The sequence below is a fragment of the Bufo bufo genome, chromosome 1 (genome assembly GCF_905171765.1).
Source record: "Bufo bufo chromosome 1, aBufBuf1.1, whole genome shotgun sequence".
In the NCBI taxonomy this organism is placed as follows: Eukaryota; Metazoa; Chordata; class Amphibia; order Anura; family Bufonidae; genus Bufo; species Bufo bufo.
In genome coordinates this window covers 408,406,242-408,424,504 of record NC_053389.1, presented here as the reverse complement: position 1 = coordinate 408,424,504, position 18,263 = coordinate 408,406,242, and the positions used below count along the sequence as shown (strand labels likewise).

General features: G+C 40.4%; 1 protein-coding gene across 2 annotated transcripts in view; it reads left to right on the top strand.

Annotated features, from left to right (window-relative positions):
• DPYSL3 (dihydropyrimidinase like 3) overlaps positions 1–18,263 on the top strand; it is a 133,637-nt gene that overhangs the window by 104,553 nt on the left and 10,821 nt on the right. For both annotated transcript variants that reach the window (XM_040406266.1, XM_040406274.1), the window contains exons 3-9: positions 3,779–3,963; positions 4,712–4,876; positions 6,685–6,746; positions 7,029–7,109; positions 10,007–10,075; positions 14,533–14,653; positions 17,004–17,160. In XM_040406266.1, the coding sequence (XP_040262200.1) occupies positions 3,779–3,963; positions 4,712–4,876; positions 6,685–6,746; positions 7,029–7,109; positions 10,007–10,075; positions 14,533–14,653; positions 17,004–17,160 (840 nt within the window). The remainder of the gene's footprint in view (positions 1–3,778; positions 3,964–4,711; positions 4,877–6,684; positions 6,747–7,028; positions 7,110–10,006; positions 10,076–14,532; positions 14,654–17,003; positions 17,161–18,263) is intronic.

Genomic DNA, 18,263 nt, shown 5'->3' with positions numbered 1-18,263 from the left:
TAACGGAAGCGTTTTTGCGGATTTATGACGGATCTGCAAAAAATGCTAATGTGAAAGTAGCCTTAGATGTATGTCACTCACACTTGCTGATTTCTGTGGGATTGACAAACTATATAATGTGTATGTGTATTCATCAGTTAATTTGTACATTATCATCCCTAAAAAATCTCAGATGTTTTAATCACATCTCATGGGACAGAATCTATCTTGGCAAGTTATCCATAAGCTTAACCTGCGAGGAGTACATGGTATATAAATTATCGGTGGGCTGAGTGTCCATGTAGTGCATGGGCCTGTCTGGTTCTCCAAAGCGAGAGACGTTCTTTGTGGTTGTCTTTAACTCTAACAATTACTGGGGTGTTCACAGAATATGAATATATATCCCATATCCACAGGATAGGGGCTAAGTATCTGATAGGTGGGGCCCCAGCTGCCAAACGCTATCTCCAGCTGTCCTACAGGAGGAGCATAGCAGATTGATCAATGACTGACAGGTATCTCTGTATACACTGTCATAGAGGGAAGGCGGTCATCACTGATGGGTCCGGCTCCTTGACTTCAAAGCCCAGAATGAGCAGGAATTTTAATCAATGAAATACAGGTTATAATTCATCTTAATCCTATATATCAATCAGCTCAGCATCTCTTGCACTATAACATGCTGCCTGCAGCTCAAACACCACATTCAATGTGACAGGTCAATGCCAGGTACCTGGAATCCACTGTAAAAATCATATGTAATATACACTTCACTACAGATCTTATATTGTTCTCCATGTTAGAATTGGGGAATGTGCCTCTTTTAAAACTCTGCTTAAAAAAAACCTTGCATTTCTAACGAGACCTGTAGGACGTGAGTGGGATCACAGAGGGATCACAAGGTCCTTACAGCCAAAGACAGAAGAACAGCTGCACATCTTTATACTCTCCGAAGCTGGAGCTGAAATCCACATCCGCTGTAGAGAAGCCCCAGGGTGTTGTTTGGTTTCTGAAATGTCTCAAGTTTCTGCATTTTTTTTTTTTATATTCATCCAACACAATAAAAATAAATTACCTAGACTATTGGCTAACACTGTATAGTAGAAGTCAATTTTCTTAATCCCAGAAGTTTAACCAACCTGTCAGATCTGAGACAAATACCAGGAGATATACAAAAGCATCATTGGCACCTGTAGCATCTTAGTAACTTAAAGGGTTTCTGTCACTAGAATTTTCAGTATTAAACTGTCTGACATTAGCGATGTGCTAATGTCAGCGGCACCTAATTCTGCCATTCTAATGATTATCCGTGCCCCCGTTACTGTAGAATTCTTACTTTTATAATATGTAAATGAGCCTCTAGGAGCAGGGGGGGGCGTTGCTCATACACCTAGAGGCTCCCGTCTCAAGTCACGCCTTCTAAGTGTTGATTGACAGGGCCAGGCATCGTTCGCATCCTTCTGCCTGCCCTGTGCCCTGGGGAAATCTCGTGCCGTTCGGTATTCTCCGCAGGCGCGGTAAAGGAAGGACGCTCGCAGGCTGCCAGCTTCCTCACTGTGCCTGCTCAGAATACCGAACGGCGCAAGATTTCCCCAGGGCACAAGGCAGACAAAAGGATGCGAACGATGCCTGGCCCTGTCAATCAACACTTGGAAGGCGTGACTTGAGGTGGGAGATGGTAGCCTCTAGGTGCAGGAGCAACGCCTCCCCTGCTCCTAGAGGTTCATTTACATATTATAAAAGTAAGAATTCTACAGTAACGGGGGCACGGATAATCATTAGAATGGCAGAATTAGGTGCAGCTGACATTAGCACATCGCTAATTTCAGCCAGTTTAATACTGAAAATTCTAGTGACAGAAACCCTTTAAAGGAAATTTGCCATCAGAAAATTACCCGTTTTTTTATGTTTAACATATTTTTAAAGAATTTTTGATGTTCTTTTTAATTTTCCATATCACTATATTTAAAGGGTTTCTACCACCACATTTTCACCTATTTAGCTGTCAGACACTAGCGATCTGCTAGTGTCTGCTCTACCTAACCATGCTATTGTAATCCCTTTCTGTGCAGCGGTTACCCGAAAAAACATAGTTTTATTGCTATGCTAATGAGCCTCTAGGTGCTATGGGGGCGTCTTTTCAGCACCTAGAGGCTCCGTCCACTCACCATTTCTGCCGCCCAGCCCGCTCCAGCCCGCCCCTCTCCTCTAGATTGACAGCCTACTTCTCTGCATCTCGGCCGGCATCTTCACTGCGCCAATTATGGCGCAGGAAGCAGTCCAAAAGTCACTGCGCCTGTGCCGAATACAGAAGCACACGGCGCAGGCGCGAGTGGGCTGTCAATCTAGAGGAGAGGGGCGGGCTGGAGCGGGCTGGGCGGCGGAAATAGTGAGTGGACGGAGCCTCTAGGTGCTGAAAAGATGCCCCCATAGCACCTAGAGGCTCATTAGCATACCAATAAAACTAAGTTTTTTAGGGTAACCGCTGCACAGAAAGGGATTACAATAGCATGGTTAGGTAGAGCAGACACTAGCAGATCGCTAGTGTCTGACAGCTAAATAGGTGAAAATGTGGTGGTAGAAACCCTTTAAACTAAAACTAGAAAATCCTACATTATTCAAATTGGCCACTAAGCCTAATAATAGGTGCCACATCTGTACAGATCACTTTACTGCAGTTACCTTCTTATCTATAAACAGAGGCGATATCATTACAGGCAGGATTAGAATGATAGATAAAACAGGATCCACCATTCACAATCGGTGATTGTCAAATCTGGCAGAAAAAAATTTGATGACCAAATTTCCTTTAAGCAATTAATTTTGGTCATGACTGTATACAGTACCAGTACATGTACTGTATACATTCATGACCAAAATTAATTGCTTAAAGGAAATTTGGTCATCAAATTTTGTTCTGCCAGATTTGACAATTACCTATTGTCAATGGTGGATCCTGTTTTACATAGACCCCAAAAATTTAATATTGTATATTTGCTCCTTTTACTGCACACATAAATTTAGCATTACAGGATTTAATTTCTTAAATAATGTCCTCAAGGACAAGCTCAGACTGGCCCATAGGAGAACAGGTGAGCTACAGTGAGCCCCCAAGTCCTCCACCCCCAGCCAGTATCCTCTTTACCCAGGGACCTGCCTTCTCGAAGTCGCAGTAGGGACCCCATATTTAATCATCTTGAGCATCTTGCTGCTGCTGCCATTATTTGAGCAGGTAGTATTTCCATATAGCTGGGCATTGGGGACCCAAAATGAGTTTTATTGGTGGGTCCCAGGCACCCCAGTCTGCCTCTGCTCAAGGAGGCTGACTCACCATCACAACCTTTTTTTTTAATGGAATCAGCCCAACCATCAGCTGGGCAGTAGCTTTTAAAACCCCAGATTTTGGCCACGGGAAACTGTGACAGTTCTTGAATTAAATAAGGCGTCTTATTCTAAGCCCAAGTCCTTGCGTGGCAGTTTGCTTGGAATGTTGCCTCTCTAAGTAGTGCCAAAGGGGTTTAAACATCTATAGAGCCAATCCAGTGGTGGTCTAAAATTAGACTTCACCATCGTGACCTTGTATTTATGGCAAATCCAAAGAGTATTTTCACTTATTTTCACTTTATAATTAGACATTGAGAAGCCTGCTTGTGGGTTGCTGAGCATGATTTGCATTTTTGAATGGAATAATTTCTTAATCGTGAGCACTGTTTCATCCCACATTGTTGATTTTAAGTTGACCATGTCTAAAAATTACACTTTTAGGTTACTGAAAGTCTCTTATCTCTCTACATTACAGGCAGATTGGAGATAACCTGATTGTGCCAGGAGGTGTAAAAACCATTGAAGCAAATGGAAAGATGGTGATACCTGGAGGGATTGATGTACACACCCACTTACAGATGCCCTACAGAGGAATGACAACAGTAGATGATTTCTTCCAAGGGACCAAAGGTGCTATCGCAGGAGGAACCACCATGATACGTAAGTTTTTTGTTTGTTTTTTCCCATATGACTAAAAAAATCTCCTTCATCAGCTTCAGAGGTGGGACCCAAACCTGATATTGGTGCCATATCCTAGCGATTTATCGCCAATGTCTCAGATTAGACAACCATTTTAAGCGACATGCCTCCTGATTACACTAAAATCTGTTTTACTTTGAAGCCAAGTACCAAGCTCAGGAATAAGTGTGTGTTAGGCGCCTCACTTCTGCTTCTTGCCCAACTGGCACAAGTTGATTGACGGGTCTCTCCCTATTTGTGTATTGGAAGAGACCTATATGGTAGTTTATGGTAAATGGGGGACCTGTTGCTGTATCATGCTGCCTATGGTAAAAATAGCATCAACATGGTGATAATCTGGCCATACACATTAGATAAAAGTTGGGCCAGTTTGGCAGGATAGGCGACCAATTCACATCTACATGGGCTTCGTAATTCTTTTTGATGACAGATGGTGGGGTTGGGGAGAGATCAGACATTTTGGATTTCAGCATGCTTGATTATTTGTTCCTGTAGAAGATAAGCTGCTGCCACGGTGGTTGATTCCCCCCTGCCCTCACTACTGAGCTAAACATGCAAGCTCGGCCCAAGTGAATATGTTTGCTTACGGTGAATATGTGTAAAATAGCTGAGCGCTTGGCTATTTTGTGTATCAGTGTTTTTTAAAATATGATAAGTGGTAATGAAGAACACATGCCAAAAGATATTTCTGTTTTTTGCTTCTTTTTAGTTGACCACGTCATCCCAGAACCAGAATCCAGTGTCACTGAAGCTTTTGAGAAGTGGAGAGAGTGGGCTGATGGAAAGGCATGCTGCGACTATTCCCTGCATGTAGATATCACCCACTGGAGCGACAGCGTGAGACAAGAAGTGGAAACCCTTGTGAAGCAAAAAGGTACTGCTATGTAATTTATCTTAAAGTAGCAGATGAGGCGTTTCTTACATTATTAACCTCTTTGGAAGCAAGCTACACACACAAATCATGATGTACTCAGAAAAACTAAAACATACAGGCTCACAGACTCAGAAATCCGCAATGTAAGCATAGTGGTGATATATATTCATTACATTGTGTACACTTGAAGGCAGAGTTTGCCTTCTGCAGCTTCTGTGCTTCACAGTACATAAAAGCTGCAGAAAGCTGTTCTGTGACAAATCCATCAGAGAGCTTATGTGACTGCTCATTCTCCTGCCCTTCTTTGTTCTCCTGAACAAATTTTAAAGCTGATTTAAGACCAAATCAAATTTGAACCTTAAGTAGCTACATTATTATATAGTATTTTAACATGCCTCACAGGTTCACTCTCTCTTATCCAGTCTTTCGGAGGGTAGGCTGTAAATCATTAAGCACCAGGATGTATTGCAATTAGCTCTTGTTAACCTCTTTCTCCCCTGCATAGAAAATAGTCCCTTACATATGGTATGTAATACCCCCACCATTTACTTCTCCACTGTCTAGAGAGAGATCCAGCTATGTAGTTCTGTTCTGAGCGTGTTAGTCCACCACTGAATACAGAACAAGGTGGACCAGAAGGATAGACAGCAGGGGGCGCTATCAGAGAGGAAAATGTTGTGTGTGTGTATAAGAAGGGACACATATTTTTATTGCATTTATATTGCAATAATACTTAATTTGAGATGCCCTATTTATTACATAGTAATATTTTTCTGGGGTAGCTCTTTTTGCTTTTGCAGCTTCTGCTTGACATTGAGTGCTGCTACTTTGCCCCGTTATTTTCCATTGTACTCCATTTAATTTATAGCTGTACTTTTATTACAATACAAGTATATTGCCCATGTACCTACCTGCCCAGGCATTCAGCTTGTCAGTCATTTTGTAATATTTCAATCTTGGCGAGTTTAAAGTCTTCTACATAGTTTTGTGCCATTTACAAACACTGACACTGTATTCTATTGTATAACTCGAGCAGAAGATCATGAATAAAAGTATTAGGTAGAACTGACTCCAACACCAACTTTACTCCATTTTGAGCATATACCATTTACAGCCAGTCGTAATACTGGTGCATGTGAGCAAAGAAATACAAGCGTCTCAAGAAATTATAGATCGTGTCAATTAACGACATAAACATGTACCGTATCCTTTTTTTTTTTTTTCTTTTTTTTTTTTCTCAGCAACTGATATCGTGTCAGATTAGCTTTTTTGTGTGTGTGCTCAAGATTAGAGGTCTAGACATTGCTCCACTCCATCTTTGGTTCTGTCATTATGTAAAAGCTGCTGGTTTCAAGCATTTGAGAATAGGTTAAAATATACTCTTGCGGTAACAGCCAGCTGTAAGTGAAGGAACCCGTGTTTTCCCTTGTCAGGGTGCCCAGGTTTCCCATTTCCAAGCTCATAATTCTTGTATCTGAGGAGGTGATAATGGCTTGTATGTTCTGCCAATCTGCCATAAATGTGTTATTTTACGGAAGACATTGCACTTTTGGGTTTATTAGTGTCTTAGTGCAGGGACATTTCATCTGGGATCTCTCTCTTACCCTCTCCGATTCTTTAGCTCTGTTTTTCCGGAGCTAATACTTGGTAGCAATGCCAAGCAAGACCTTCCCTTACATGTGTAACTTCTCCAGCCAGCCCCTTCCATTCCACAGGGGTGTAATAATTATCACATGTCCCTAGCTTTTACACAGGAAAAAATCTGACATTGAGTTTCCATCTTTGCTTTTTCCTTTTTTTATTCCCAGGTGTTAACTCTTTCATGGTTTACATGGCCTATAAGGATTTGTATCAGATGTCCAACACTGAGGTAAATTCTGTTATATTTCCTTCCTTTCTGGGCTAGAATCCAAATAAAATGAACGTTCTTATTTCATCTTGTGTCTGTTGGAGAGAAGATTATGATCTGCAGAATTACTACATGTTTACAGGATTTAACCAATAATAAGTGACCTGTGTTGTCTCTGGTATATATTGTTTATTCGTAGAATGGCGTCATAGCTGTCATACAATAGCCAAAAGTTCAGTTTTTTGTAATGAACATGAACATTTTCTGTTTTCCAAGCTAACATTCTCATTGTGTTTGTTTCAGCTTTATGAGATCTTTAGTTTCCTTGGATCCCTGGGAGCAATAGCTCAGGTTCACGCTGAGAATGGAGACATCATTGCCCAGGTAAGTGACAGGACGGCATATGTACTGTCATCTTTGAGGAAATGGATACAATAGATGGTTTCAAAGGGTAACAGCTCAAACTTACAAAGTGCATTAAAGGCGTATTCTCGTCTGGGACGTTGGTGGCATAGAGCTAAATGTCCAGAACGGGGCCCCCAAAGTGAAGGCGTGCACACCGCAAATGCATGGCTTGCTCTTCATTTACTGCTACAGGAAACGGCAAACGAGTGCGCTCGGCTATTTTCGGAAGTCCCATAGTGGTTAATAGAGAGCAAGTTGTCCAAGTGTGTCCACCTCTATCAGACAGATGGAAATAGTCAAGCTGTTTTCAGAACTCCTGTAGCAGTGAACGGAGGGTGACTAAGGTGGGACCCTCATCTATCTTTCAATATGCCATCAATCTCCCAGATTGGGAGGGTGAGGGTGAATAGTGAGGGTTTAGTAAGTAGTTTTTATAAAACAGACCTACTGTAAGATTTTTTTTCACATACACATATTCACCACTGTTCAATCTGGTTACATAGAGTAGTTGATAAGGTATAAAAATGTCACAGTTCCTTTAAGTCCAATCTATAATCCTACCTTGTTGATCCAGAAGAAGGCAAACAGTGCTGTCGGGTAGATGCCATTTTCCTCTCATTGGGGATAGGGGAACGTTCCTGACTCCGGTTATGGAATCAGCATAGGTCCCTAGATCAACAAGCCATCTTTGCGCCACACAGTAATGATTTATGACGAGGCTGGCCAGACATTGGTGCTATAACTAATCTTCATATGCATTTTACCAGGCTGGTTTAGCTGTTTCTTTAGGAAAAGAAACTGACAGCATTAAGCAAGGACTAAATGTACACTAAGCAGAGCTGGATCATAGAGATCAAGTAAAGAAAACCCATGAAATCTGCGTATATCTTGGCATTTAGAGCTACAAATTAAGTAAAATATGTTCAGTTATCTTCCTAAATAAGGAAGCCATCTTAATCCTGCTACATTAGACCTTTCAAACATATTTACTCTGTTTTCCATAAATAGGCAACGTATATTTAGGGATTTTTGTTAAGACTCTCACTTTCATACAATGATGAAAGCAGTCAGTTTTGGCCTGTGTGTCAATACATTCTTAACCAGAATCCCTTCAACACTCTGGACTGCAGTTGTTGGCTCTCATTCATGTATCCCTTTTAATTGATACAAAATGTTAGCAAGAGGTCAGGAATGCAAAACGGAGAAGATGAAGTCATTGAGTGAAAAATCTGCTCCCTGAAGAAAAGACAGAACATTAACAAAGATTAGAAGCAGTGCTTTAGACTAAAAACTAGCGGGAATAGTGTCCAGAAAGGAAAAATAAGAGTATAGAAATTTGCAATGCGTAACCCATGTGTTATTGGCTGTGTACTCGTCACAGTGCAGTACACTTTTATTTCTGTAGATATGGGGTTTTTTTTGGAGGGGGGAATACTTCAGTTGTGATATTTTAATATTGTCCAAATTGATACTTTTCCTGTACCAGATTAATTTAATCAGAAGTTATGTCTTCTTGTTGAAAGATGCATTCTTTTGACATTGTGTAATGTCCCAGAAAGTTAATACTCAGATATACACAGCCGAGTCACATTATTATGGCCACTTCCTACTTTCCACGTCAGCAGCGAGTAGCTGATGAAGGAAGTCACATATTGTGAGCAGGCTTGGTGGGTATATAAGGGGTGTGATCGGCTCTCTGCACACATATCCCTCATTGCTGCCATGTCTAACTAGGGACATTTATCAGAGTTGTTAGCTTTCACACCAAGGGTGGTGTTTTTTTTTTTTAAACTGAGCTGTTTGTGAACTATTCGCGTGCTGCTGTGGAGAAAATGTATAGTGAGTAGACAAATGGCACCATTGTGATTAAGTGAGGTGGAAACTGCAGATAACCAGGTCCCATTGATGTGAGAGGTGAACCTCGGCTATGAAGGTGCACCTGGCATTCTCTGGGCCCACTCATCCATGTAGAAGGCACTCTCAACCGATTTGGGTGTGAAACCAGAAGATTGCAGATCACGTACATCCACATATGGTGATTATCTTTCCTGGGACAGATGGGATCTTCAAGCAAGACATGTTACACGGTTAGAAATGTCCAACATTGGTTGGAAGAGTATAGCCAAGACTTCCATGTACTACCTTGGACCCCTAATTCCCCAGACTTCAACCCAATTGAGCATTTGTGGGAATGCCTAAATTGTCACGTTTGCTCTATGGATCCTCCACCATACACCCTCCAGCAGCTTTGGGATGCACTGCATGGCTCCCGATACCTGTAATAACCTACCAGGATCTTATTGAGTCACTCCCAGCCCACCTAACTGCTGTCCGTGCTGCACATGATGGTTACTCTGGATATTAGAGAGGGTCATAATACTGACTGTAATTATCTAAAGATCCACAATGGGCCTTGTTTTGGAGACTGGTTTACTGTTCCTGGAACCTTCCAGGACATTGCAGTTCTATGTCTGTTTAGGTTGGGTTGAAACCTCTCCCTAATGCATATAAATGATGTATTTAAAATAATCAGAAAGTCATAAATAATAATTAAAAATGTAATAATGAATTTATTTTTCTATCAGACATAGTTATACAATCATTTTTTCCTGTACTGGCGAGTGTCTATGCCCTATTGGGAAGTGTTGCCTTATAAAGAGGAATGTTGCAGTGCTATTGCATGACACCAGATGGCGTTGTGTTGCATTTTTGTTTTTGTCTCCATTTGGCAAACTTTTAAAAACAGCATGATGTTCCTCACCTACATCTTCTCCTGGATGATTCGTCTTTTTTTTTTTTCTTTCTTACAATAATACAGACAAATGCAGACTAATAACTGAAAATATACAGTATTAAAATGGCTTATTCCTTTATAGGAGCAACAAAGAATGTTAGAAATGGGAATTACTGGACCAGAAGGACATGTTTTGAGTCGGCCAGAAGAGGTAAGTGAATGGACTAAGGTTCAGCATAAAAAAAAAGGCCAACAAAAAGGATTCTTATGTGAGAAATGACCTTGGTTAGTATCCCCTACCAGCCCTATGGCCAAGGGTTACAGCAGAAACTATTTTTTTATTTTTATTGGTATGCACAGTTAAAAAAAAGTGTGTATATATTATATATATATCTCTGATATTCCATCAGAGATTGTTGGGGAATCTCACCAAAATCTACTGCTGATGTGAAGGCTCTTGAACATGGTCTCCGAGCTGCTGTTAGCATGTTATAGAGCAGGAGGAGCTGAGCAGATTCACGTATTGTTTTATGGGAAAAGATTAGGTATATCTTGTCTTTCATTGACTTAAATTCCTGCTCATTCTGAGCTTTGAAGTCAAGGAGGAGGTCCTATCAGTGATTGACAGCTATCTCAGTCATAGAGGGACGGTTGTCAATCACTGATAGGACTATCTCCGTATCTTCAAAGCACAGAATAAGCATGGATATAAATAGGAAAATTACATATTTTACTGAATCTTTTCCCATAAAACTATATATCAATCTGCTCAGCTCCTCCTGCTCTACAACAAACTGCCTGCAGACCACTGCATTTTCAACGGACAGGTCCCTTTTAGCATGATGTGAACAGAGACTGACGAACTTCTCTTTCTTCTGAAAGCTCTTCTTCAAACTCCCTACCCCATCAATAGTCTAAAGGGAGTAATGAAAGAAAAAAGTGCAATACATAAAGAAACATAGGGAAGAAAGTGAGGGTTCACCCAGCCAACAAGGAGTAATATTATTAGAGGGGATTAGACACGCCAGTACTGGCCATGTACACGCATGAACATAAAGGCATGGTTCTAGACGGTAATGTGAAATTATAATAAAATAGCACTTACTGCGCCTGGTGTCTTAGTCTAAAGTTCTTGGATGATAATGCTCCAAATATGTTCAGAGGCTTATTAAATTTGGCAAATCTTTTAAATCGGCAGTGAGGCGGCATAGATTTGAGCTATAATTTACACCAGTTTCTGAACTAAATGATGGTAAATCTGTCATGTCTTTACCCTCCCACTCCCAAACACACATTTTCTTCTCACTTTTGAGTAAAGAGTTGCAAATTATAGCGAGAAGATGGCGTATGCCATTATTTGCTCCTTTTTTATGGAGGGTCCCCAAGATGATCTCTGCTCCTGACAGCCATGGCAATAAATCGGAGTTGGGGACATTTTATCAAAACTGATGCAAAGTTAAAAATGGTGATTTATCAGACATAGAGCAAGGGAAAAGTAGCGGAGCTGCCAGGGCTTGGAAGTTTGATGTACAATTTACATATATAAAGTCTTTGGGTGGTTTGTATATTTAAGAATTTGTGTATTTCTCTGACATGTAGTGATGGGATGAAAGCCTTCAGACTGTGTGCAGTGTTTAATAGTTGTGGAGCCATTATTAAACCTAAACAAGGTCTATTCCTGTGCGTCTTCATCCTGTTTGTATCTGGTGCTGATTAACCATTTCCTCGGGCTGATTACTAATGTTAGGGCATTATAAGATTACTGTACATTAACAGCCACATTTACATGAAGGGCAGAGTAAACAGGCAGCGAAAATATACACAGTAAGGAAATAGTATATACAAGTAACATAAAGGCACTCGCAACCACACAGGTAAAATGCAAACCACTAAAAAAGATAAAAGCAACACTTGGCTCTTAGAATGGAGAATGCTTCATTCCTGTGACAGTGTTTGAGCATGAGCCAGTTCTTCAGCGCAATTATTATTTTAGTAATGGGAGAGGAAGTCATATGTAATGAAGAAAAGATGTGCACACGTAGCAGTGCAGCCTACCGCCCCGAGTACTGAGAATGCAGGAAGTCGGCCTCCCTCTTACTGAACCATTTGCCAGGGATTTATATAACCCAAGCACGCAGTCTTTACTGACTGTGATGTCATGAAGAAGAGATGCGCTACGTTGACAGGCTTCAGCCATAAAAGCTCAGGTCCAGCAGAACGAATGTGAAGGAAGTACACAGCACTGATTGGAAACAGATCCATAGATGATATTATTTATGTAAGGATGAAGTGCCTGCATAGCAACTGCACTTAATGTAGAAGATCCTATGCAGACGGCTCATGGTCAGGTTTAAAAGAACACCTGCTGAGCTAATTCATGTCCATTAGCATGTCTCAATGTGTAGGTTAAAAACAGGAGCCAAAAAAATGGAATGCTTCTTGAAGATGGGATGATAATGAGGAATTTATTAAGACTTAAGACTATTGTTTCCAAAGAAAAGTGTGCTGGAATAAGATGTGCCAAGTTTATTAGGAGGCACACACCACTTAAAAGGATTGTGTCATCTCAGACAATAGGAGCATTTCCTAGGTGTTCCACCTCTGGGACCCACACATATCTCCTAAACGGAACTGGCAAAGTCCTTGGGCACACCGTGCATGTGCGGCTGCCCTCAATTCATTTCTACGGGGCCGACAGAAATGGCGCTGGGCTATTTTTGGCAGCCCCTTAGAAATGAATGGAGGGCAGCCGCACATGCACCTTGCGTCCTCCGGGACTTTGCTGGCTTCATTTACGAGATAGGTGCAGGTCCCAGACCAGTTCCACCTCTCCGCACCTGTCAGACAATGGGGGCATATCCTAGCCATATGCCCCCATTGCCTGCTATTGGAATACCCCTTTAAAGGAGTTGTCTGGGTTCAGAGCTAAACCTGGACATAAGCTCCCCTAACTCATTTAGTCTGTATGAGTGGAGCATCGAAGCATTTCTTGTTCCAATGCTCTCCCTTGCCCTGTGCAATGAGGGACTTTTTCTTCACTACCGGTGACATACTGGGCTTCACTGGGTATGGTAGGCAGAAGCTTCTGTCTAGCAGTGAGCCCGGTGACGTCGGTGGAACAAGTGGGCGGTCTTTAGCACTGCCCTAGGCTGTTTTACAGGCAAGGGCAACGCTAAAAGCTGACCATTAGTGCTGGTGATGTCACTGGTCTCACTCCGCCAAGCATACTGAGAAAAAAACTGGTATGTCACCGGCAGTAAACAAACATCCCTTGTCCTGCGCTATGCAGAGCAAGGGGGGAGCATCGGATCTAGAAATGCTTCAATGCTCCACTCATACAGACTAAAGTGAAGGGGAGCTTATGTCCAGGTTCACCTCTGAACCCAGGAAACCCTTTAATAAATTTGTTGCATCTTATGCTGTTCCTGCACCAGAAACTGAAATCTATGCCGGTTATGAACTAATGTAGATTTCAGTCATAATTTATACCAGTTTTTTGGAGTAAGTTATTATAAATGTTGTGCCCCCTTCCCCTTCTGCTAAGCCTTGCGCACATTAAAAAAAAAGAGGCGAGAGCAGCTGTATAAAGTCACACATTTTTGCAACTTTTGTATGAGTACATCTTTTGTAGATGTGCCTCATTGTTTTGAACAGGGAAGTGTAGGAGTGGGTAGTATAGGAATTGGCTTCAACAAAAATTTTTGTTTTTTTTAAAGAAGACCTATATAATCTTCTGATATGTCCGTTTTGGTAACTACTTGTATTCCCTTTGTAATAACAATTGTAGAGCATCTATCCTCATGATACTATGTTGTGCAATTTCTCTGTTATACCAACTGGAAGTTTATGAATGAATTGCCAGCAGACTGCAGTTGAGCCCAACTGCGTGTTACCAAAGTGATGGGGTGCCCCTGCACAGTCTCACTCTGGCATCACTGATTGGATACTGTCAGACTGTGATACACCCCCAATTGGTAACACCCACCACCAGGAATCCAAGTAGTTAACTCAAAGTTGAAAGTTAAATTCAAGTTAAACTTTATATACTCAATGGGCACAAGCTTATTCGGAATAGGCGCAAGCTTAGGGCTCGTGCACATGACCGTATGTATTTTGCGGTCCGCAAAAAACTGATCCGCAAAAAATACAGATGACAGCCCCTACAGTACTATCCTTGTCCATTATGCGGACAATAATAGGACATGTTATATTTTTTGGCGTAACGGAAATACAGACATACGGAAAAGGAATGCACACAAAGTAACTTCTGTTTTTTTTGTGGTTATGGTTCCGCATACAGTCTGCAAAAAACACGGAACGGACACGGAAAGAAAATACATTTGTGTGCATGAGCCCTTATTCACATGGCTGTTTCAGTATCTTGCACTGATTTCAGAGCAGAGTAACTATGCATGCTGTGCAGCGTCTTCACCAGGTATGAGGACTGGGCACCCCAGTTCTTGACAACGCTTAGCTCTCAGTTTTGAGACCCAAAAATCTAACAATTTATAGTAAATCTAGGCAAAATTCCTTTAAAGTCTATTATTAGATGTTTATATTGTGTTGTTTGTGTACCACTGTCCAGTGCTGTTTTTTGCTGTTTGTACATGTTGAGAGCTCTTCTTGTGTTTACGTTCTTCAGTGTCCTGTTTCTCTTTGTTCTTTCAGCTGGAAGCAGAAGCTGTTTTTCGTGCCATAACCATTGCCAGCCAAACAAACTGTCCACTATATGTGACCAAAGTGATGAGCAAAAGCTCAGTAGACCTCATTTCCCAGGCCAGGAAAAAAGGTGACTGACCAGAGAAGTAAATATATTGTTAAATTTTGATGGTCAATAATGAAATGCAAGGCGCATTTCTCAGATCTGTTTAAAGGGACACTTCCGTCAGAAAGGGATATTTTTGTTTAGACAAGAAGTTTTTAAAGATTTTTCATTTTGGCAGTACTATGCCATTGAAAATTAGATACAAAATATTTTCCTTCTGTAGCAGTTAGAACAGAGATAAATCTCCTGTATAGGTATGTAATCGATTGTTTAGTTTAATGGTGCTGTTAGGAAATATGTTATCTGCTAGTAAAATAGTAGACTAGTAGAACTGGGATAATAGTATGACAGTTCTATTGTTCTTTTGATAGACCTAGATAAAAATGCCCACAAATGAGCATTTTTCACTTAGTAAAGTAAGTTACTGAGGTAAAATTAGGCTGTGTCCTGTGATAAAATGTCAAATACAGCCAGGATAGGCGGTACTTGTAGAATTCATTAAGTGACTTAAATTGAATGATATTCAGAAAACCAGCCACCTGTTTTTGGAAAACAAAATATAGAATATTCACAAACAGGCTATTAAAGAAGAACTCATACATTATTTTTTTTTTTTATTCTCTGGTCAATTTGAAAGATAAATGATGATGAAAGTGAAGGTAATTTTCTTCCACTTTCCTCTCTGTTCCTCAGCTCTGTCATGTGACCGGCGCTCTGACTCTCCAACTGACACAATGTCTTCTGTGGACAGGAAGTCAGCTTCTTTGTTCATTTCTATCAGAGCCTTAGTGTCAGTCTTATTGGAATGAAAGGAGAAACTGACTTCCTGTCCACACATAAGACTTTGTGTCAGTTGGAAAGTCGGTGTCAGTCACATGACACTGCCTAGGACCAGAATGAGGTGGATAACTCACAAATACTGTCAAAAGTAAGGAAATTTACATAATGAACCATTCTAACATGACTTATAAAAATGTTTGTCAGAATGATTCTTGATGTTAGTGTCCCTATAAAAAGATACCAACCTGTACATTCATCCAAGATCTTACATTAGGGACCAGTCTACATTGGAGTGGTCCTGAGAATTCCTTCAAAATGTCAGCAAAATAGAAGACACTATTTTTCTGCTTGTAACTTATAAAGGCAGATGGAGTCAAGGTGAAACACCCTGCGTTATTTTGCACATCTCTGTAAAGACCAGGCTGCTGGTGCTTCTTTTCGGTGCTCCAATGAATAGATTTTACAATGCAGTCAGATATTCCGACACAATGGGCTCTACAACAAATAATGCCACATCATAGAAATCATTTAATAACTGTACATTCAAAGCCCTGTACAATGGTGCTTAGCCTAGTTCAGGCAAGGGTTAAGCCTGTTATATAAATGTAATATTGAGAGTCTAGATATTAAGTAAATCTGATAACAGTATATCTAAACTATCTGTTATACTGTAAACTACATTTTATATGTCCTATTTAATGAACAAGTTTACCTTACAGTATTGTTGTATAGTGCTGTTTTATTATACTGTACATACATATAGATGTAGTAGAATAGGCTGGTGTAGTCAGCCTTTATGTCAATGCCAGGGGTGACCAACTAACTGCATTTGTGCACAATAGTTGGTAACCGCCATTCTGGAACCTCAATCCTAGAAACATTTTCCGATTTTATGCCATACTTCAATAGAGTAACTGCTACGCAAAACTGTCCCATACCATTGTGTCAGCCATATTGCATGTTGCTATTTCTTCCTGTGCTAGTCTGTGTACTTAGAGATATGGAGAAGACAGGTTGGAACTGAGATGCATGGAATGCACGTAAAGGCCTTAACTTTGGTCCACCCTGATACTATACCCTCTCAGGGCATGATGAGCGACCATACATGGGAACCCCTTTGTAGAATACCTGCCCCTCTTAGGTTTGAAAATGAGAGACGACTATTAAAAGCAATGATGAACATTTACACTATGACTCTCCCAGCAATAGCAGCTGGTGGCAGGGGTTCCCAGCAGCAGGTCTCCTACGATTATCTTCTTTCCTGTAATCCCTTTATTTATTTTTTTCATTTTGTGCACTGTGATAAAGATGTCCAATATTTTGACTTTCCTCTGTTTTCCATGTAGTGGTGTAATTTTAAAGGGATTTCAATGCAGTAAATATAACATATTGTTGTTGGAGTGACCTGATGTCCGAAACTATGTCACATGACCATGTCACAGGTGACCAGGGACATGAAGGCTAGGGGCAGAAGAAAATAGGTCATTGACATGTTTTGTGTGATATGTTTCTTCATATGGAGAACACCCTTGGACAAGGAGCGGCAAGTACATGTTATTCTATAACCATCACTAACATATCTGTCAATTTTCAGGTAATGTTGTTTTTGGGGAACCAATAACGGCCAGTCTGGGCACTGATGGTACACACTACTGGAGCAAGAACTGGGCTAAAGCTGCAGCTTTTGTGACTTCACCACCATTGAGTCCTGACCCCACTACCCCTGACTACATCAACTCCCTTTTGGCCAGGTATTCCTTATTTTCTGTCTCATGAATTCACCTATAAAGTATTTTCACATTACTAGCTTTAGCTTGGATGGCAAGATTTGAGTACAACAGTCAAGGTCCAAATGCTCAGATTCCATAGTTACATAATAATCCACTATTCACAGTATCTCATAGTCACAGCTCATCTTCTTCCTCCCTGTACAGAGACCTCGGCGTAGGTTTCAGAACATGCCTAGAAAGTTCTCCTATAGACATCAATGAACATATCACTTCTATTGTGTCTGTGGCCCTTGGGACTACTGTGAAGCATATCTCAGGAAAAGTGGCAGCCTTCATTATCATGTTCAGGAAACAGAATTAAAAAAATTATATTCAGAAAACAAAAAACAAATAAAAATAAAACGTATCACTGCCTGGTTTTTATTAGTTAAAATTGTTAAAAAAACATGGGTGACAAAAAGTTCTAAGTGATTCTGGGTAAAGGTATTTAATAAAGGTTTAGACATAGAAAAAAAAAATCACAGAAAATGGAAGCAAATGAACAATAAAAAAATTCTGTGCAAAAGTGTCCATAGCCTTTAAAGCCGATATAAGTTCCAGTTTAAATGGTCAGAAAATAATAAAACTGTTCACTACTGAAACATGACAGCAATGACAGAAATATTCCTCTCCAAGAGTACTAAAATAAAGTACGAGAATAAGAATATTTTTGATTTTGCCAAGAGTTTCTAAAAATGGAAACGCTTGCTGTTTGCGGTGTTGTGCAGTTCATCATCTCACCACAGCTGCTCATAAAAAATATGGTGCAGGCGTTTTTATAACAATATCATATAATATCCTTCTTATATGGTTTTCAATACAGTGAGAAAAGTTATACAAATTGCAGGGATAGGATTGTTACAAAATGTGTGACTCTGGGCCATATTGTGTGAACCAAATCTTTTGAAACCCTGTATTATGATAAAACATCTGCACAACACCCATAATATTGCCAAGGCTAGAACACAAGAAAAACCTCAAGTATGAATTAGCCCTATGCAGACTAGGCCTACACCTAGATGTTTTTTCATCTGTGAATTTACTGTCCATAGGAAATGCATAGAGTGGATTAAATATCTCTTCAA